This window comes from Anguilla rostrata, chromosome 5 (genome assembly GCF_018555375.3).
Source record: "Anguilla rostrata isolate EN2019 chromosome 5, ASM1855537v3, whole genome shotgun sequence".
NCBI lineage: Eukaryota > Metazoa > Chordata > Actinopteri > Anguilliformes > Anguillidae > Anguilla > Anguilla rostrata.
In genome coordinates, this window is record NC_057937.1 from 34483431 (window position 1) to 34506095 (window position 22665).

Sequence of the window (22665 nt, forward strand, 5' to 3'; positions counted from 1 at the left end):
AGAATGTGGCCTGGCCTCCCCATCACAAGCATCAAAGCAAATGTGATTGGGGCAATTTTAAATTCCACTGATACCATAATCTAGGCTGACAATCTATGGGTCTCACCTCCCCAGAAGAGACAAACCATATGACACAGGACACCATATTGGGGGTTGGAGACCCTGCATGCCTAAAACATTTCCCATTACTTTTAGTTTGAATGCAATCTTTAGGTAGGCCAGTCCTTGCCATAAATTAGTCTGACCCCCCTTCCCTTTTCTCCTAAACCTTAACCCGGCATCACCCAATCAGTGCAAACATCGCCAAGCCATGCTGGGTAAGGTATTTAAGATGGCCACAGGAGAAAGTTGTTTGTGTGTTGCGTTTGGTTCAGAGCCTGGAAGAAGAAGAGTTTTCCTCTTTTTATTTTGGTGGTGGTTCCTTGATTGTGTGCTTGTAGCTGGTTTCCTTTCATCCTGTGGTGCTTATACTGGAAGTAGGTGATACTTTGGCAAGGTCTGGATTATCCATCTCTCTCTCTCTCTCTCTCTCTTCTGGTATTTCTAAATTAGTTGTTTAATGTTTTGTATTATGTCTTCTGTTGGGTAATTTAGAAGTAGAGTGCCTGCATTCAATAAAGAATGTATGTTTTCAATTCATTAATATAACTGACTGCTTCTCATTGAATTCAATTATTTAATCTTAAAACCTGGTATAGAACTTGTTTTGGCTTGTTGGTTGATTCCACCAGTGAACTGTAGACTGACATATCAATGAATTTGGCGATTCTAATTTTAAACATAATTATTAAATTAAATCTAATAAAATATATTTTACATGTAGGTTAAGTAAGGGGTTCTAGCAGGCAATATCGCTTGAGTTCAGTATTCAGAGTGCTGAGCATCTTAACAAGGACATTGACTGTTGGAACCGCTGGATTCAGATAATAAATATATTCTTAATTAATCCTTGCTTGTCCGACAGTAGATACAGTTATATTTGTATTATCTGGGAGAGGACTTGTGTTAGTTTTTTGTTTGACTCAGTGTGCACGGTGCCCTGCTGAATTACACTGATGTTTGTGTAGACACGGATCTTGTGTGACTGTAATAACCCAGAAATTCTACATGCAGGTGGCAGTAACATAAACAGATGTTTGTTGTGTGATCATACTACACCACACATTAGAGGTTTATTATGGAAGCATCATCCTGCCATATTTCAAATTAAAACGCAAATCAGCAATTGCATTTCATTTACAATCAATGTATAAAAAAGTCAGGACATAATTCAAAATAAAGGGCAAAAGTCCTGTTTCTGTTTTCATTTTCATACTGACACACTGAAATGGAAAATTCATGTACAAAAAATACTTTTATACTTTAATTGCACTTTAATTACATTATAAAAAAATATATTGAGTATATAGACAGATGAAGACAACACATATCCAACCAAATGAGTCACTACAGCATTGATGCCAATGAGGGGAGTGGAAAGCTTTGAACACCAATGCTGCATAACATGGTGCCCACAGATTAGCCAGCAGTGGGGTTGTGTGGTTAGTCCCCCCCCACCCCACCCCACCTCACCTCACCTACCCCATCTACCCCGCCTCTCTCTCTCTCTCTCGCTCTCTCTCTCTGAATAGGCCTTGGAAAGACAGTGGTATCCACTGAGATGTTGATTCTTGTATTTGGTTTATTGAACTATTCAGATTTGGAATGTTTGTGATGTCTGACTTCATTTTTGACTTAATCAAGGAAAGTGGCCTATGGCCAATAAGGCATACTCGTGAATTAGCAGTATAAAAACGTTTCTTCCACCCATACACCTGCATTTTCCACCACTGATAATAGGGCTCATTCTGTGAGTCAGTGAGTTACAAAGCCCATATTAGGCACATGTGGAAGGTCCAGGGGTCAGAAAGTAAAAGTCCTGTCATGTGTTTCTTCCACCCATAAACTCGGGCCATTGATTTCACTAATTAGTGCTACCTCCCGGCTGAAGAATTGTACTAATTAGTAAATCCAGGTGATTGGAACAAAATACTAGGGGGGACTTTTACTTTCTGAACCTGGATTTTCCACCTCTGGTATCGATGAAGCTGCCTGATTCTTTGGACAACTGAAGACTTTATATATATTTATTATATATAAAATAATTTATTGACAATGAAATAAAGTGGCAGCTGATCTTAGTAGAGACTTTACATATTTGTGCTACTATTACTTGTACTATTACTTGAACAAGTGCATCTAAGTTGTTTTAGAAATTTAGAAAAAAAATCAGGCAACAGCTTTGACACCATACTGCCCAAAGTGAGTTGCACAAAAATGAACCAGATAGATATTATCACGAGCATTACATGACTCTCCAGGACTAAGGTTGCAGACCTCTGCTTTCCCGTTTACACTGTTTCGATATATTTAAATAAATCATTAAAAATGCATAATGAAATGTTGTGTCGGCTGGCATCGCCCACTCCTGAAACGACAAACAAATGCCTGCTCTCTCCTAAACAGGAGGAGTGCAATGGCTCCATCACTCCAATTAGGTGGCAATCATCTGCAATCGGCGTTTTAGTTTGGGAGTAATAAAGAAGAAACTGATTTTCTAAATACATTGAAGAAATGGTTTAAACAGGCTGATAGAGGCACATATAACTACATTTTTTTTTAAAACTCCTCTTGAAGAGCTGTCTAATTCTGGTACAGTATGTCCGTCTGTCTCTTGTTCATTTTTCTTCCGTATCACCGGTTCCCAGACCCCCTGCCTCTCCTCAGTCTATTGATCTCATGCTTGTTTTTTTTTTCTCTCTATCTCACCTTTTCTGTCTATCAGGGTCAAGTAATATATACCTTTGCTTCCCGTCCTCCTGCACCTCCTCCCTCCGGACAAAAACAAAGGCCCTTTTTCCCCTCCATCTCTTTCTCTCTCTCCATTCACCATAAAGCAGACGCGGTTCATTTATTGTTTCCTCTGCTCTCTCTTTGCCCGCGGCTTTCTTGGAAGGTGAAACATAAGCGTGCCGGCAGGTGCCTTTGTGAAAGTCAAGCCAGCCCCATTTCTTATTGATGACTGACGTTTGCGCTGATCGGATCGCCGCGGCCGCGACAGCTTGCACCGGCGGCCGCACGCGCGGCGGCCAGCAGGCGCGCGGTCGGAGCTCGCCGCCCTCAACAGACCAAGTGGGCCGGCATTTTTTGGCCGGAGAATCTGGCCGCGTTCTCTCCGAGAACCTGTGGGAAATTACGGTGAGGCCGCCCGAACGTCCGCGCGCGAACGCACCGGCTAGTCTGGACTGCTCAGTCACGAACCAGCACGGGGCAGCCCGGGAGGGTGGGGCTTCTAGTGACCCTGCCCTATCGCGTGACTCGAATGCTGGTGATGTAAACATCTTGTTCAACCTAAAGTGCAGAACATTTGACCTGGTTTATTCTTTTTCAACCTAAAGTGCAGAACGTTTGACCTGGTTTATTCTTTTTCAACCTAAAGTGCAGAACGTTTGACCTGGTTTATTCTTTTCATTGAACCTAAAGTGACAGAACATTTGACTGGTTTTATTCTTTATCAACCTAAAGGCAAACATTGCACCTGATTTATTCTTTTTCAACCAAAGTGGCAGAACGCTCTGACCTGGTTTATTTTTCAACTATGATTCTAGAACATTTGACCCGGTTATTCTTTCAACCAAAGTGAGAACGTTGCCTGATTTACTCTTTTTCAACCTAAAGTGCAGAACATTTGACCTGGTTTATTCTTTTTCAACCTAAAGTGCAGAATGTTTGACCTGGTGTTGAATTAACAGTCAGTCTGCTCATTTTGAGCCCTGGCAATGTAGTTGTTTAAAGGTCAGATTGTGATGAGAATATCTGTGAGGTAAATCACCTGATATATGCTGGAAAACAGGAGAGCCAAATACAGTGAGCCCCCCTGAAATGACTCATTTTGTAGTGAGCCAGTCGGAGATAACCTCATCTACCTCCCAATTTAGTCAAATTGATTTCTTTGATCAGTACCTCTGTGTTACATTCTCTACCCCAGATGGGCCAATATGAGGTAACCTCGTCTGCTCCCTAATCCAGTCAGATTCTCTCCCGTTGATATGCAGTGGATTTCTGTGACATCCTCTGCCCTCTACCCTCAATTCTCACACACCTTGTTTCTCCCTCCAGATTTAATTCCCCATCTCCTTTGATGTGCTCACATTCAAGGAAATTACCATTTGGTCCCATGTTTCCTTTGAGGAGCAGGGTATAAGTGTGGACATTCCCCCTCAGTTGTTGGTTTTTGTTGACCTGTATTTGGGGTCAGCAAAAAACAAAATTTTTGGAACAAAAACGTACCTGCAAGTACGGAGACATAAACTTAACTCAAATTCCACAATATGATATTCCATTTGAATTAATTTTAACTTACATGAAAAGTATTAATATTGTGAACTTCGTCGAAAAACAAGATCATGCATCCATCAATTATCTACGCCCACTTATCCTGGTCAGGGTTGTGGGGGGTGCTGGAGCCTATCCCAGTGTGCATTGGGAAAGAGGCAGGGACACACCCTGGACAGGTTGCCAATCTATCGCAGGGCACACACATTATTCACTCACTATTCATTCATACCCTCATACCTATGGGCAATTTAGAGTCTCCAATTAGTCAACCTGAATGTCTTTGGACTGTGGAGTACCCAGAGGAAACCCACGCAGACACAGGGAGAGTATGCGAACGCCACACAGAAAGGCCCGGGCTGGGATTCAAACCCAGGACCTGCTTGAGACAACAGTGCTACCCACTGCCCACAAAACAAGATCAGTTTAATAAAAAAATGTAATCCTTTAAGGTGTAAGATCACAAATATGTGATTAGAATGTTCTTAACTGAACTGAATGCTGAAGTAACAATCATTACAGGTAATAGAATGTAATTCTAGAATGTTTGGAATGTTTTTTTTTTCTTCAGAAAAAAAAAACATTCCAAAAACCTCCTCTTCAAAGAGTTAAACAACTTGGGAAATAAGGAATGCAAATATAAAAAGATTTCATAGAACCATAGAACCAACCTTAGATGTGCAAGGTCATAATCAATAAAAACAGACACATCAATAAGAATCAGACCTGGGTCAAACACGTATTTATTTTGGATTCAAATACTTTTCTACGCTTCACTGATCCTGTCTGGTGTATTGGAACCACTGAAATACTCTCAAAAAGTGCAAACCCCACCTTCTAGTCATATTGCTAGGTTCAATTATACCAGACAAGATCAACAGAGCACAGAAAAGTATTTGAATCCAAAACAAATATATATTTGACCCAGGTCTGATAAGAATAGATAATAGAAAATACTCCGTTACCTATGTGGATCTATGACAAAAAGGCCTAAAAGATCCACATAGAAAAATATTTTTATATCTCTTCGGGTTTTTTGATGAAATGATTTATCAGTCACACCCTGTATTTACCAAAAACACACTTTTTGACCACAGTTATTAAACCATAGCCAGAGTTCTCTAACCAGAGGTAACAGACCCAGTCTCGCTGGCCTTTGCGGGACACAACCCTTTTTTTTGGTGCAAAATGAACCGTCCCTTTCCACCAGCATGCAGAAAACCCCCATTACCTGGTTCAATGGTTCAGAACACCAAAGTGTAACACAAACAGCGCCCCGCTGTCCAAGCTAACCGCTCCCTGTCAGCTCTCATTGTCCGCGTCCTTTTCTCCGGGGCTGGTCGTAGATTAGACCGCCATTGTGGCTCTCGTTGACCTACATCAAGCACAGGAAGCTGTGCTGTGTGCACGCGGCCGCGCACGGTCGCTGAGAGCAAGTACGTTCTTCTACAGTTCACAGGCGTCAGGTATTAGCCACAAACTCTAGAACTTTCCTAGAAAATAAACCTCAGCATTTTGTGAGCATTCCTCGGTTTTTCGCTGAGGAAGGACTCCCAGCCAACAGAAACACGTGGTTTCACATTTCACTGCCTCTACAAGAATCGCGCTCACTTGCCACAGTCTCACCCCAGTTCCCCAATGTGAGAATCTGATGAATATGCACAAAATAAAAAAGGACCAAACCAAAAAAGGACCAAAAAAAAAAAAAAACTAACACGAAACATCACTGCGCACACACGTGGACAGCCAGAAACGAAAGCAGACAAAAGCAAATTCACAGACAGGGATGGGCACGTAAACCACAAATACAAACACACATTCCCACGGGAAGACTTTGTGCTTCCACAAAGTGAATGCCCTACCAGCTCATCCCCAGAACATAAGCAGCAGCATTATTGGTTATAATGTGCACAGTACGCTGTACCTGAGTCTCTTTCTCTCTCTCTCTTCTTCTCTTTCTCTCTCTGTTTCTCCCTCATCTGCAGCTCAGGGCAGACTGTACCCGCTACCCGCTAAGACCTGTATCTCCCGTCCCCCAGCCTCCCACCCCGATCAGACAGATATCAGGGGTGGCCAAGGAGCCCGGAAAAGACTTTGCATAGAGTGCGGAACAGCATCAGATGAGCGATTGTGTGAACTTTGCATGGAAAAGGAAAGTGACCTCACCATGGAAACACACAGTGGAAGACACACCTGCACGCAAACCTTCGCTGCGCTGACAACCATGGTTACGACGGACGCGGTGTTAAAACACGGAGTTGCGGTGCGTGGCATAAGCATCGCGTCCAACACCTGTCTGCCAGACGTGTAACGTAGGCGCGCGTGCAGACGCATACACACACACGCGCAAGTGCTGATCCGCACACAAGTCTCGCAGCCTGGTACTGTGAACATATTGGAACTGGCCACCCCACGGTGTAGGTATCAGCGACCATCTGTCACACAGTCTCACACGACAACCAGTATTAAAGGGATAGTTCACTTTCTGGAGTTTTAGAAAATATTTCAGTCTAAATTTGTTTTCAGTTGGCCCAGACAGTTTCCATGTGCAGTTTATCAGTGTAATGAAAGATATTTTATATACTTAGAGAAGTTCCTGACAATCTTTATAACAGCTGGTATAGGGGATCTGGAGTTACTAGAAGTGTATTTTCTTGCTCTAAACCACAAACTCCCCAAAGCCCCAATACCAGCCATTATAAAGCTGGCAGGTCATCGTAAACTTCAGTAAGTATCTAAAAGATACTCCATCACACTCAACAAAACTATCTACCAATTTATCTACTACCAAATCAAATCATGCTCCAAACTGAAACAAACTCCAGAAAGTAAACTATCCCCTTAAGGCCATGCTTCTCCAAGTCCAGTTTTTCAACATCAACTTTTGTCTGAATGAATAGGCCCATTTCACCATTGTACAGTCCGCAGGACACAAGCACTCTAATCCCTCATAATACCAATAACTCAAAAGGATATTGCACACCATTGTCCTCGTATTGTACCTACCATTTCAAACAATACAGTTGCCTTGTATTTGTACAAAGCTCTGAAGGAGCGGACACCTGCAACTTGTAAAGTTGAGATACCGGAACACCATGTTTAGATTTTATCAGGACTCAGTCTTAAATTTCACCTTTGCGATACAATATTTGTCAATAAAAGTGAATGGGGAAAAGGCTAACAGTCAGATCCTTCCATGGTCCCCTTTAAAAAGAAAATAATTACTGTTTCCGTTGGTCACTATTGTCTACCACAGCTCTTTGCCACAATACTAGACCCTGAGAGTAGTATGGTGATGACTGGCTTGCAAATCAGGAGTTTGTGCTTGAAAACTTTTATCAAACTGCTGATGTAAACTTGCATGAGATGCAGTGCATTCATTAACTGATTACTTTTAAATGACCTGTGTTTGACTGTATTTGTCAGCTGGGGGGAAAAAATGAATAATAACTGCGATGATAGCATTGCAGTGACAGAGCAGGTCTAGCAATATGGCATGACTGATTTGTGAATATTAATTTGAAGAGAAGCAGGTATGGCAAAACAGACTGCAAAAGACCAACGATATACAGTGAGCTCCATAATGTTTGGGACAAAGGCATCTTTTCTTTCTTGATTTGTCTCTGTACTCCACAATTTTAAATTTGTAATCAAACATTCTCTGCATGTAGAAATCACAGCACTTTTCTCACCAGTACTCTCTTTCTTCTTAATGCTGGTGCAAACAGTTTTTTTCTTATTTCACAGCCAAATAATGGCTTCTTCGACTTTCATTTCAGTGTCCATTAAACACAAGTGGAGTCCCACCCAATGTCTCACTTAGGAAAGATACCTTATGAAGGTCACGACGACGGAACGTTATATCAGAAATAAGTGAGACATTGGGCGAGACTCCACTTCTATTTTATAGACACGTATAATTCCCAAGCAGAACCCCATAAACTTTTGCTATGCACTGTAGAACAGTGCATTTCGCGTATATTTATTTAACGCTCACATTTTGCCACGCCTACTGTGACAGGTCCAACGCACCCGTCACGTTAGGTGTGGCAAAGTCTTTTCTATAATTTCCCGAATTATAAGTGTCCGTGATGCTTTATGAACAGAGGCCTGGTCAGCGGTTCATTTTTGACTTTTGTAGGGTGGAGCGTGTGGGGAGTGGTGGAGAAAGGAGGGGCACACAAAGCGCCTCTGTGCTGGCGAGACGGAAGGTGGTGCCGGCGCTGCCCAGTGATGTCCTGCGTGCAGGACGGCGACGGAGGAGTGGCGGGTTGCCGTTATAGCCAGCAGTGGGGTTCTGCGGCTCAGTCCTGCTCCACTGCTCCCTCCCTCCATCTCTCTCTCTCTCTCCCCCTCTCTCTCTCTCTCTCTCTCTCTCTCTCTCTCTCTCTCTCCCTCTCATCTCTCTCTGAATAGGCCTTTCATTACCTGCAGGATGCAGTTGTACACACCCTTTTCCGACCACATAGCAATGAATGATGCACACGCCCCACCTGCCTCCTCGCTAATACAGTTATTGATGTTGTACACACACACACACACACACACACAAACCTGCAAACTGAACGCTATGTCCAAATGTATAAACCGGTACACATGCTCACAAACTGGCACGAAGTGTCTCTCATCCCATAAACACATAGTGCACACTAACTTCACAGTAACATACATACTCACTCAAACCGCAGACATACTGAGAAACTATATTTAGCAAAGACTGTATATCAAATATGCATTCGAGTACAAATAAATCTGAACCTGCTGACCCCATGAGGGGTACTCAGGTCCATTCCGGACTCTTCCAGCCCAGTGGAAGTCACAAGTCAATATTCTTACTGCTAAGTTCTAGAATACTTTTAAAAAACAAGCCAAACTTTACTTACAGTACTTCGGGGATTTTACCAAGAATGTGTCACACACACATAACACACTTCACAGTGTACCCTGGCCTAACCGCCATAAAGCAAGCCTATTTTCTGCCTAACTCACAAAGCTACTCAATCATGCTCAACAACCACTGATCCGAAACAACTATGAAACAACCAGCACAAGCACACGTATAAACAACAGGACCCAACCAACCAATGTGATATTGAAAGGGTGAGAAAGTGTGTTTGTGTGTGCGTGTGTGTGAAAGAGAGAGAGAGAGAGAGAGAGAGAGAGAGAGAGAGAGAGAGAGAGAGAAATAGACTTACTATAAAGACATAGTAATATAAGTGAAAGAAAAACAGAGAAAAAGAGAATGAGAAAGAGACAGCGAGAGGTAGAGTGACAGAGACAGAGATAGGTAATGTAAATTTGTCACCAGGGCCGCTGGAACCTTTGTCCCTCCTTATCGGTTTGAAGTGGGGATTGTATTAACAAGAGGGCACACAGCAAGGCTACAGCGAGGCTGGTCTTGATAATCATAACACTCAGAGGACTGGATTTCCTGGCGCGTTCATTTGATTTGCAAATCGACAATATTGTTTTTGACTCTACACAATTGTAGTATTGATCGCTAACTGATCGGTTAAATGCTTCAACTTCAACTCTCATCCCCATTGTTTGTGTGTGCGCATACTGTACATTGTACTGTATATTACACAATATATCCCACACACACAGACACACACACACACACATAGTCAAAAGACAAAGGGAGCATATGCAGGTATATGTACACTTTCACGCAGTAACTCAAAGAGGCTCACACCGATACAGACACACCCTTTCCGTGTCACTTTCTGTTCCGCTCTCCCTGGCACTCTCACACACACGAACGCAGGTCCACGCGCTTACCGTACAGGGCCTTGGCGCTGATCTTGCTGTCGGACCGGGCCACCCCACTGCAAGCAGAGGAAGAGGAGGCAGGGTTACGCTGTCTGCCCTTCATCTTTCCCCTTTCGGTCTCGCCGCCTACGGTTACTACGCGCCGCGCGCGGGGCCGAGCGACACGGGGCGTGTGGGCAGGAGAGCGAGCACGAGAGCGAGAGGGGAGAGAGACAGCCTGAGGGAGGGCGGGATGCTGTCAGGGAGCCAGGCAAAGCAAACATTCCCCAACAGAGCCGGCTCTGTCGGCCGGGGGGCCCTGAGACGCACCGCGCCCGTCCGCCAAACGCGCCGCGCCCGGTTAGCGGGTTACGCGTGTGCGCACGTCCGAATCTGTTTGCGTGCGAGTGCGTATGTCTCGATTGTTATGTGTGTTTGTGTCTGTGTCATTGTGCGTCCATGTGTGTGTGTTTATCTTACATTACATTACAGGCATTTAGCATACACTCTTATCTAGAGCGACTTACACAACATGTGTAGCATTTTACATTGCATCCATTTATACAGCTGGATATATACTATAGTATACTATAGATGGATATATACTGTATATTAAATACCTTGCTCAAGGGTACAATGGCAGTTGCCTACCCATTACACTACACAGCCGCCTACTGTATCTGCGGGTACACTGTATGTATGTATGGATGCATATATGCATGCATGCGTGTATATGTGTGTGTGTGTGTGTGTGTGTGTTTGTGCGTGTGTGTGAGAGAGAGAGAGAGAGAGAGAGAGAGAGACATACAGAGAGAGGCACTCACTTTGTTTCTCTCTTTGGGGATCCCATGAGATTCATGGTTTATAACATTCACCTGTCAGAAACATAGGGCGTATGTGTTAGATATACGGTTAATAACATCTGCCTGTCAGAAACAAAGATGGTATATTAGGTTAGATACATGGCTTATAACTGTCAGAAACAAAGATGGTATATTGGTATGACATAAACAGCCTTCATTTCACACATCAGAAATAGGCGCACTGTAAAGAATCCCCGATTCCTCATTTTCTTATAACCTCCCTATTTTTGTCCCCCCCTCCTCTACTACTCTTTCCCTCAGTCCCTCTGCATCTATCATCCCATCACCAGTTTCTCAGCTTTCCACCTTCCGCAAACAATAGTCGACTTGTCTTTCTTCCTTTCCTACAACTGTTGCAGGGGTAGCAAATGGACATGCGTAATTGGCCAACAGCATGGCTGAACAAGGCGGGACTTCTGTCCACCACTTTATCACCCAATACTGCCTCCATTGGTCAGTCAGGGACCTGCAATCTTTCTGTGGCGGCTGTATCAGCTGTGCAGTCCCCTGGCTGATTCAGAGACTCTGCATGCGTGTTCCTAACATCATATGTTAACACTGAGCAATGGAATGGGGGAGAAAAAAACTCCCCCAAAAAAGGAAAGCACATTCTTATTTAAACCTTTTCAGATGTTCAGCTTTGTCTTTGAGTGAACTACATTGACAAACACATGAATTTTCTTTTTGAAGCGTGTTATTTGGTATGTTTTTTTATCAATCACGGGCAGCAAATCCAACGTCCACTTCGTATGGTACATGACACACGTGCCCACACTAACAGGGACAGACAAAGCGCAGTACAAACGATGATCGGTTTCACGCCAGCGAGGTCACTGGAGCCTGACACTCTGTGAGAAGCTCGCTCCCATATCCTGTGTCACATGAGGCCAAGGGAACCCAGGCAGGAGATGCTGGTCACATGATCTCATGGCAAACATTACAGCAGGGGATGACCTCACTCCCTCACCGACTCCACTAATATCTCTCATCTTTCCGCTTTCACACAAGTCCCCACAAACACCTTTCAATTAGCAAAATAACCAAAAATTACAAAAAAACGCACATGGCACACAACATATGCAGTCAAGTAGGGTCAACTGCAGCATGCTTCGATGGAGTTTAAACACCAGCTTAAACCCCTAGACCACAGAACTGCATTACAACTGGAACAACTATCCAAATCTGTGAAATAAGGATTAACTGCTCCAGTTGTTTTGCAGTTATGTGGTCTAGGGGTTTACACAATTGACCCTTAGACATTCTATTATGAATTAAACTTGAATAACAATACTAAACAACATTCTAGCACTGTTTCAGCAATGTTCCTTGTGAATTGAAGGCGGTATAAAGTTTAAATAAAGAATGTCAATATGAACATGCTGTACTTTGTGATGGAACAGGTATAGAGCAATATAGGTGTAACAGCCTATTTAAAAAATGACAGCTCTGTAATGAAACTCATCTTCACCTATCCCGCTTCCCCTCTCCAGGTTTTTTATACAAACACAAAAACAGACAGACGGACTGTATTTACTTCAGCTTAAATGAAGGGAGAGAGTCTATCTCAGCACGCCAATCAATCACAGGGCACACACACCATTCGCTCACACGCTCATACCTATGGGCTCTCCAATTAGCTTAACCTGCATGTATTTGGACTGTGGGAGGAAACTGGAGCACAAGGAGGAAACACACACAGGCATGGGGAGAACATGCAAACTCCACACAGAAAGACCCAGCATCCTCGGTGTAAGGTGACAGCGCTATCCACTGCACCACCGCGCTGACCCACAGAATCCATCGATACGAACTGACTGAACTGGAACCCCAGCCCTGCTTCCGACCATCGCAACACTGAGTCTTTAGCTAGTCGGCACATTAGCAGCCACTTACGAACAACGGTCATGTCATAGATAGGTCTGTCTATGACATCAGCAGACTGTAACTGTAGTCAAGGAGGATGCTGGTTAGACCTAACCTGACCTTACCGGCAGCTAATTCACTTTCCCATCATAACGAGGGGGGTATTTTACAGTAGTGTTGACATTCATTCATAACATGTATTTACACATGCAATGAACTGAAGCCACACAAAGAGCAAGCACACGCATCTGCACACACACACACACACACACACACACACGTGACCCTGATAAAGCGACCAAGGTACACACTCATAAAGGAACATCTGACATTAAGGGGGATGCACTGCAGAACGTGTACAGAGGCGATTATTTGCATTGTGTCATGCCGATCGTCAGCAGGGCTATTCTTGGCAATCTCGTCCAGCTGCAGTTCCACCAGTGTTCTCCAGCGTAATTTGGAATGTACCGGAGAGAAAACGTTCCATTGATCATTTGTTTACACATTTGTTATCTACAAACAATATCCACGAATCGTTTGAAATGAATCCATGAACTCTGAAAGAACTGTGACTGTTTTACGGCTTGAGTTTGTTTACAAAGAGAAATACATCCAACAGAGCCGGATCTCATTCTCCCTGTTGATCCATGGTGATTCATATTACCAAAATAAGGTCAAGTTATTCATACTTGTCCTGGGACTTGCAAAAAAAGCATGAAATGGGCTCTCCCTCTACAGCCGGGTTCCTCCTGAGATGTTTTCCCACCGGGAGTTTTTTCTCATCACCGCTTGAGGGTTTTCTCCCCATTGGGAATTTTTTACCTCATGTGCTCGCTATTCGGGGGTTTAAGCCTGGTGTTTGCTCCGTTTGCTCTTTTTGCTCTGTCTCTTGCCTTGCTACTCTGTGAAGTGTCTTTGTGACAGTTCTCTGTAAAAAAGCGCTATAAAAATAAAATTGAATTGAATTGAACTGAAATGTGTGCCCGAAGACTATTTGCGTACTCAAGTATCACACGAGCAGGCGATTTGTTACCAACACCTGCACTGTAGAGGATTAAGTGACAGGACACCACTGGTGAGTGAGCCGTCGATGACCTAACAGCCGCTGATGTACTGTGATAACTCTCCCTTCAGAAAGTGTCATAGTCCGCAGGTCATTAAACTTTTTTCCAAAATGGAGGATAGATAGCAAACATTGCACAGCTTTTATAACATTATCACATGTTAAATGAGAATATATAATATTATCTCATATTATACTATTCATGAAAAGAACAGGTACAAAACAGCTGGAAACAGAAATAACATAACAATGCTGAGATATGAGGTCACAAGTGAATTAGTTATAAGGAATCATCCCTAAAATATCTTGCCAAAATACCTCTTGAACTGCAGAAATAACATAGATATTTTTTTGCCCTCTATTCAAAATGAGCTTAAAGCAGATTTGTCTCTGTTTAACTTGGAGGGTCACTGGAGTTTCACTTGGGCACAGTACACAACAGAAAAGCTTTCCTGTCTCTCAGCCTTTATCTCCACATCCACCTTTGTTCGCCATTGTTCTAAGTGCTGGCACACCCCCAGGTTTCGGGCGGGCAACAGTGTAAGAGGAGTAGGAGGATTCACCATGCTGTCATCAGGCTGACACTCATCTTTACAGAGTCTACTATGGGAATGCCTTGGCGCTGTCAACAATTTGTCATTTAACTAGGTAACAGACACATAGTTCATTGCACTGAATAACCTTTACATTAATAACTCATAAATTATGAACAACTTTTTTTCGTTATCGGTCAGAAGGACAAGTTATCGGCTGTACATTTCCATTAGTGAGGGCTTTCACTTTAAGTAAAAGGAAAGTTACAACTCCTCCCACTATTTCTATTCCTTATAATACTCCTGCTTCAACTGCTGTTCCTGATTCTACAACTGCCACCAAAAAGGCAGTAACCTCTCCAAAGGTCTCTATGCAGAGGTGCCAGAACTCAGCTGAATACCAGGAGACTCCCCTGGCTCCCCTTCCTCATGATGGAATTCAGCTGGGGGCATCAACTACCATGCGGCAGACTCCCTTCTGTCAGACACCAGTGAGGGTGCTGGCAAATTGCATAACAATGTCATAAAGCATTTCAAAGAGCACAAGGAAGGGCACTGATAACACAGGCCTCTTGTGTCATATTTCTCACGCTCTGAGTCAGCAGAACACACAAGAGTTACTGAGCAAAACTACTCTTACTGTACCGTCTCTGAACTTCTCGATTCAGCGCCCAAAAATGTTTAGCAGACTAATCGTACTAAACGTTCTTATCAGCATCAGTCAAGCTCATGCCATGTGTTATTCATCAGATAACGCGTTAGTGAACGAAAATATAGATAATGCTGGGAAAGTGAAGCACGGATTTGTGTGTCTGATGCAACGAACAACAGAATCTCTGAATCAAGCTTACAGTCTACGACCCCTAACTTAGCATTTAGCACATTGCAATGTGTATAAGAATATTGCTCTGTGCTTTGAATGTGCAGAGATTAAAGCATATATTTTTGGATATTGTATTAGAAAATAATTTCTTGCCAGTAAAAACCTGCTGTAAAACTGCTATTGAAAAGCTAATTAAAAATTTTTTTTTTTTTTTTAGATATTTGGTATGGGTTAAATATTGTGATACGATGGGTAGACATTCAAACAGTACCACCTACTTGTATGCAGTGTAAAAGCTTGTGTACTGAGCAAGGCTTAACAATGTGTGATGCTGTGGCACCTCATTTCTGATCAGGCATGGATGATAGTTTGTTCTAGCCTGACCATATTGCAGTATCTGATGGAAGGTCCATTCCACAAGAGTACAGGTCCCGGGTTTTCAATCTCACATAGGACTGGCACAAATTTTCTCACTTGAGCCAGTAACTAGCATAGTACGCTGATCAAACTTAGTAAAACTGTCGAATGAAATATGTTGTATCTCCGCAACCTTTGCCACATGGAAAATGTTGCGTTAGCTGGGACGTGTAAGCATTTTATAATCCAAAATATCAACCATCAATGAATTAAAACCCCAACGTAAATCTGAAATAAATTTTGACCCGCCCACTGATATGAAAGGTGGTGTCATATTACAGCTCTGCAGTACTGGGATGGGCTGCAGGTTTATAGGTTCAGATTATTGAAGATACAGTGCAGTAAAAAAATATATATATATTGCCCCCTTCCTGATTTCCTCAATTACTGCATATTTGTCACACTGAATGGTTTCAGATCTTGTACGTTAGACAAAGGGAACCAGAGTAAACACAAAAAACATTTTTATTATTATTATTTTTTCATTTATTTAAAGAAAAATGTTATCAAACACCCATATCATTCATGTGAAAAAGTAATTTCCCCCTTCGTTACTCAATCAACCAATTAACCTAATTTAATTGATAATTAGATTCAGTTGATTGAACACAGCCAGGCTCGAATGCAGTTAGCCCTGTTCCTACTTTACCAGGAACTAAAAGGTTCCTTCAGCCCATGGTTGTCTGCGTTTCCACCGCGGTCTAAAGTCCCGCGAAGATTAGGCAAATTAGCCCACTGACGTATGAAAAAACAACGTTGTCGTCGGTTCATCTGTCATATGATTTCTTCTGTAACCCCATACTACCACCGAAGTAGCCTACATTATTTTCTAATAACCGGGACAGCCCGGAGGGGTTTATTCCACTTATATACAACGGGTTACCAACAATGACTATATATGGTTACTTTTGTATTTATTGATTTTTATCGATTTAATCACCTGGAATTGAAATATTCTTCTGCAGCCGTTTGGGCATATTTTACCGTTGTCAAGCAAAACTGTCGTTGGTAGTTGAACTTGGACCGTTGTTATGGAACAAATAGGATATAACAGGCCAATAGTCAGATTGTAACTGTTTTATATATCCTCTCAAACACATTCATTATGTTTTTATGTGAACATTCGCTTTCATGTTTTGACATCCGAAGCGACCGAATGCATTCACATTTATATGTATAACTGGCAACAACAGCAGAAAACATGCACACGTTGTAAACAATTTGCTGTTTGATTACTTTCTCATCGTCAATTCCATATCGCAAATCGCAAAATGACAAGAATAGAACGAAAACTCAGACTTGCGTGAAAATTTAAATTAGTAGTGGTACAGTCACCGTTTGCTTTCCTTCGAAGTTACTGCTAGCCGAGCAGCGAAGTGTGCCCTCCAGATGCCAACCATACACCATAAATTAGTCCATAGTCTTCCTGGTCTTTTTGTGGAATTGAAGAATGGCAAAGTAAAATTACGGCAGTCTGAAAAAGCTAAAGGGACGATTACTAGAAATAACCTGTTATTTTACCCTGACAAAAAGTGCGGAAGGTGATTTCCAGTTTGCTTTTACTGTATCACCAATGTGAATTACGCAGAACTACCGCATACCTCACATAACTGTATCAAACGTTTTACGGGCTAACAAAGAAAATCCGGAAGAAAATATTCAGCAATCGAATTCATCCGTTTGAATGTTTTGGTACGTAATATGCTGTCCCAGCACGAATGCTTTTTATAAAAAAAGTTTATAAAACGAATACTAAAGCAAGAAAAGAACAGAAGAGCACACGTTATAATTCCAAGACGTTGGCAGGCTATAACCAAAACTAGACTACTTCAAATCAAACATACAAGTTTGATTTGAAGTTATTATGAAAATAAATTGGTTTGCGGCTGCATATTTTTAAACATGGCGCCTGAAAATAAACACAAAAAAAATGCTGTAAGTACTCGACCAATCAGAAATGTTCAGCGCTGCAAGCTCCACCCAAAAGGTTCCTGTACTTTCGGAAAGTACTACCCCCTGAGCAGGAACTTTTTGGGGGGTAAAACAAAGCCCCCGGAACTAAATTTAGACCCTAGTTCCTGCGGTGGAAACGCACTGAGTTCCTCAAAAGGTTCCTAGTTCCGGGGTAAAGTTCCTGCGGTGGAAACGCGGCTTAAACCTCACTCATACTCAGGGCTGTGTCAACGGGTGGGCCGGGGTGGGCGTTGTCCACCCAGAGATAAGCCTTGCCTACCCAGAGGAATCATCTGCCCATCCAATGAAAACTCTGAAAAAATCACCATTATAGCTATTTTTTTGAGCGGTCATAGTTTTCTGTAATAGTCATTTGGTCATCAAAAAATGCACTGCTTTCCTATTGGCCATTTTGAAGGTGTGGGTGTGTTTAGTCAGTGCTGCTCCTTTACGTTATCGCCAAACCACAAAACTTCTTCACACATGCGTTACAGACATGGACACGTGGTTAAGTGAACTGCAAAACCTGTTTGTAGCTAGCAACTCTCAGCAATCCAATTTAAACTGTTAATACTTTAGATTTTTGTTCATTCTTTTCTCTTGTTCTTATAAGTTATATTAGTAGTCTCATATAGTTTCACAGTTGAGTTTGCACGTTTTGCAAGCTGTGTGTTTCTTTTAAGTTACCAGCTCACTTGGTGGCCATTGGTTTAGTGATTAGCCAGCTAGCTAGCCACCATTTTTGTATAGCCATTTCCGTGGATAAAATCGCATTTCTAATTGTTATTTTCTGTTAATTCATATTCAGGGAGATAGCCAACTACTCGCAAGTTAAATGACACGTAATAGCAGTTTATTAATACCATCGCACCTTTTCAGGCTGAAAAATAACCTGTTAAAACAGAACAATTGCCGAGTTTAGAATCTTTATCGCCGCAGAATGCAGCAAAGCTGGCAGCGTTGGCATAGCAATGAACGCCACAACAAAACTTCACACGCACGTCACAACGGGTACAACTGCTGTTTAGAATGTCATTGCATCGTTTTTGCAGACCGGATCAAAATCGGCATGACATTACCAAATGAGACATTTGTTTAGTGTTACAGAGTTTAATTTTTTTTTTTTATGGGGTAATGGCCCTGGACCCCCCTACAGAAAATGGATACTGTAATTGTATTCCTTTTGCCCATCCCCCCCTTCTCAAAATTAAACTACGCCCTTGTTTACATACCCTATTTATGAAAAGCAACATGTTTGTGGTTGCCCACCCAAATAATCCAAAGGCCCACCCAAAGATGACATCCTAGTAACACCTCTGCTCATACTGAACCTTACCATCAAAGTGAATCAGTCACCACAAAGTTTCTACAAGCACACTATTCCAAGATCAAATGATATTTGAGAAGAGATTAGAAAAAAGTTGTTGACATATCAGTCTAGAAAGGGTTACAAAGCTGTTTCTAAGGCACTGGGACTCCATTGAACCACAGTGAAAATCACTATCTCCAAATGGAAAACGCTTGGAACAGTGGTGAATCTTCCCAGGAGTGGCTGACATGCCAGAATTTCTCTGCTAAGACTGCTACGACAACTCATTCAGGAAGTCACAACAGGCACTCCAGAAATACGTACTCATGAAGAGAACTGCGCAACTGCACCATGGTGGTTACAGTCTCTGGGTGGTGCCAGTATTGTAGGCGTATCATGCAAGATTCCCATTCTTGTGATACGGGTTCGATTCCCGGCTGGCGCAACAGCTCTGGACTCCTCTGATAACGTGCGGTGATTAGTTCATTTTTATTTCTTCTAAAGTGCCATAGCGTCCGCTGTTATGAAATTGTTATGTAAGTGCCAGACACAAAGATCTGCACACCGACAGGACAGCATGGGCAGATACAGGCAAGTGTCCCTGGTGGTCTAGTGGTTAGGATTCGGCGCTCTCACCGCCGCGGCCCGGGTTCGATTCCCGGTCAGGGAATGTTTTCATAACACTCTGTAAACATTGCCATCTTTACTGTGAGTATTCCAGGCTTGTGGAAATCTCAAATCATGCCTTTCACTGTGATAGCCCTACGAAGACTGTCCTATGGCCTGTAGCATTCCAGAAGAGAGAGCAGAAAGAAAACAAGCAATTCGTAGAAGCGCATTTGAACCGCTCACCTAAGGATGGCTATGATAATTATTACAGTCCTACCTTTTACCAGCTGGTCCATCGAATGCTAGCGGAGACGAGGAAGTGACGCACGTGGGCTTGAGAGACATGTCTCGCACTCCACCTTTTCACAGGAGAGGCAAGAAATGTTGCTAAATCATTATTTGGTAGAAATGTAGTTGATGACAGGATCACATTCCGGAAGATCAAATATATTTTTCACCTAAATTTATAAATTCTAATCCTTGCGTGAACATGCAAAATTTTGTTAGATGTTGGTACTAGTTAGTCCTCTATCTATCTATCTCCCTCCTTGTACTGCCCTAAATTAATCATTTCTTATTTTTCTGTGGTTGACGCCTCGCTTAATTTGGCAGTGCGACATGATGTAGCATTGTTTTGTTTTTGCGCCGCTTTCTGAAACAGATAAAAGTGATGGCTCTTGGCTAATGCTAGCGATTTTCCGGCTAATGTCATTCTGTCATTTCTGTCGACAGTGTTTTCCAGTGGAGTCTGATGCAACTTCTTTCTGGCTCTGCAATTCTTATAATTTCCATGTCAACCGGACAGCTGACCGCAAGCTTGATCAGAATGTAGGCTAAATGATGGAATGGATTGGGAAAGATGTTTGCACATTTCTGCTTGATTTCTATGATGGTTGGCTGCACAGTACAGCTACATAATCAGTCTCTTACAGGCTAAATTAGTTTCTGTTTTATATCAAAAATAAAGATCTACATTACTTACACAGCCTTGGTGTTAACACCTTGAATCAACTCAGCCAGCGTTTGGAACAGTGTGGTCTTGATCAAATGTCCCACTTGACAAACTTGAGTGGAAAACAAGCATTATCTGAAACTTGAAGATAAACAGCGGGTTGATTCGTCCTGCATGATTCAGACGCAAACTAGTCTGGGGACACGGCGGCATAGAGTGGGCATGTATCCCTGGTGGTCTAGTGGTAAGGATTTGGCGCTCTGACCACCATAGCCTGGGTTAGATTCCCGGTCAGGGAATGTTTTCGTTATACTCTGTAAACGTTGCCATGGCTATCTTTACCATGAGTATTCCCGGCTTGTGGAAATCTCAAATCTTGGCTTTCACTTTGATAGTCCTGCGAAGACCGTCCTATAGCATTCCAGAAAAGTGCAGAGAGAGCGGAAAGAAAACACGCAATTCGTGGAACCGCCTTTGAACTGGTCACCCAAGGATGGTTATGATCATTATTCTCCCTTTTACCAGCTGGCCCATCAAATTTCTAAGGCACTGGGACTCCACTGAACCACAGTGAAAGTCATTATTCTCTATTTGGAGAACACTTGGAACAGTGGTGAATCTTCCCAGGAAAAAATACTGCTAACCAAGAGAAACATCAATGCTCATCTCACATTGCAAATAAACACCAGGATGACTCCAAAGCCTTTTAGGACAATTTTCTATGGGCAGATGCATCAGAAGTGGAATGTTTTGGATGACATGGGTCCATTATATCTGCCATAAAGCAAATAAAGCACTCCACAGGAAGAACATCATACCAACAGTCAAACCTGGTGGTGGTAGTGTGCTGGTGAGGGGACACTTTGCTGCCATGGGACCTGGACGACTTGCCATTATTGAGGGAACTATGGTATGAATTCTACTCTGTACCAGAAAATTCTTACTGAGAATGGCTGGCCATCTGTCTGTGAGCTGATAAAGCTGAACCTGAAGATTATGCAGTAAGACAATGATCCAAAACACAAATGCAAGTCCACATCTGAATTGTTGAAAAGAAACAAAATGTTATGGAGTGGCCAAGTCAAATTCCTGACTTGAACCCAATAGAGATGCTGTGGCAGGACCTAAAACAAGCAGTTCATGTTCGAAAACCCACCAATCTGTCTGAATTAAAGCAGTTCTGCAAAGAATAGTCAGCTAAAATTCCTCCACAACGGTGCGAAAAATGATAGCAAATTATATGAAGCATTGGGTAGCACTTATTGCTGCTAAAGGTGGTGCAACCAGTTAAGTTTAAAAGGGCAATCAATTTTTCACATGGGTGATATGGGTGTTTGGTAACTTTTTTATCAAGTAAATAAAATAATTATTATTTTAATGAATCTTGAATTGTGGGTAAAACACAGAATACCCTTGAGTACAGTACCTGAATTGCTTCAGTATTTGCAACTCAATCTATCTATCTATCTGCGTAACATGTACAAAGCTAAGCTGACTAAGATGTCTGGAGAGGTTTGTCAGCTGAGCACAAGACTGATGTAAGCACCTGAGACTGGAAATTGACTTAAACCAGACACTTTCATTATATTGGACAGGAACTGGCCACTATGCTATATCTATTTGGTTCTACTGCTGCAATGTATAATATAAAGAAATTTAGAAGGCGTAAGTATTTGCATGGGCCAGAGCATTCATGAAATCACAAAGCATCATTGGTTGTCGCTTTGTGATTTTCTTCTCTTCAGTCTGTAACCAAATTGTCAAGTCAGCATACTTGTCAGACAAATGTACTTGGCATTCAGTTAGGTAATGTGTGGATTTACTATGAGTTTGTGTGTAGTCTTACCCGGTGCAACCGGAGCAGGATGTTATCTTGATTATCTGACTCCAAAACAGGGCTTTAACATTTCCTCTGTGCTGACAGTTATGCATAGACAGAGGAGACTGATGTCCGCCAGTAGTGTTTCTCTATACATATACGGATCACTATCTTACCTGGTAGATGCGGACATGTTTTTGGCTTGTGTAGCCTGCATAAATACAATTGTGCATCACTAGTGTATAGGCAAGTGACTACGGGGTGCAGGTATCCTGAGTTCTATGTGTATGTTAGGACCCTAAACTGCTAGGTGTGCAGTGGTAAGAGTCAAAGAGG

General features: G+C 42.4%; 2 protein-coding genes and 2 non-coding genes across 6 annotated transcripts in view; 2 read left to right on the forward strand and 2 right to left on the reverse strand.

Moving 5' to 3' along the window:
• The window catches only part of sdhaf2 (succinate dehydrogenase complex assembly factor 2), an 89385-nt gene that overhangs the window by 64297 nt on the left and 2423 nt on the right, over positions 1 to 22665 (reverse strand). The gene's annotated exons all lie outside the window — the stretch shown is intronic.
• Positions 1 to 22665, reverse strand: part of LOC135255109 (epidermal growth factor receptor kinase substrate 8-like protein 2) — a 48383-nt gene that overhangs the window by 23845 nt on the left and 1873 nt on the right. For 2 of the 3 annotated variants that reach the window (XM_064335867.1, XM_064335866.1), the window contains exons 2-3: positions 10950 to 11000; positions 10156 to 10202 (exon numbers count right to left, since the gene is read on the reverse strand). In XM_064335867.1, coding sequence (XP_064191937.1) covers positions 10156 to 10202; positions 10950 to 10984 — 82 coding nt within the window. In that variant the 5' untranslated portion in view covers positions 10985 to 11000. Of the gene's footprint in view, positions 1 to 10155; positions 10316 to 10949; positions 11001 to 22665 lie in introns of those variants that run through there. The other variant, XM_064335869.1, reaches the window with a different exon arrangement.
• trnae-cuc (transfer RNA glutamic acid (anticodon CUC)) lies at positions 19548 to 19619 on the forward strand. The gene has a single exon. It is a non-coding gene; the product is annotated as a tRNA-Glu (tRNA).
• Positions 20738 to 20809, forward strand: trnaq-cug (transfer RNA glutamine (anticodon CUG)). The gene has a single exon. It is a non-coding gene; the product is annotated as a tRNA-Gln (tRNA).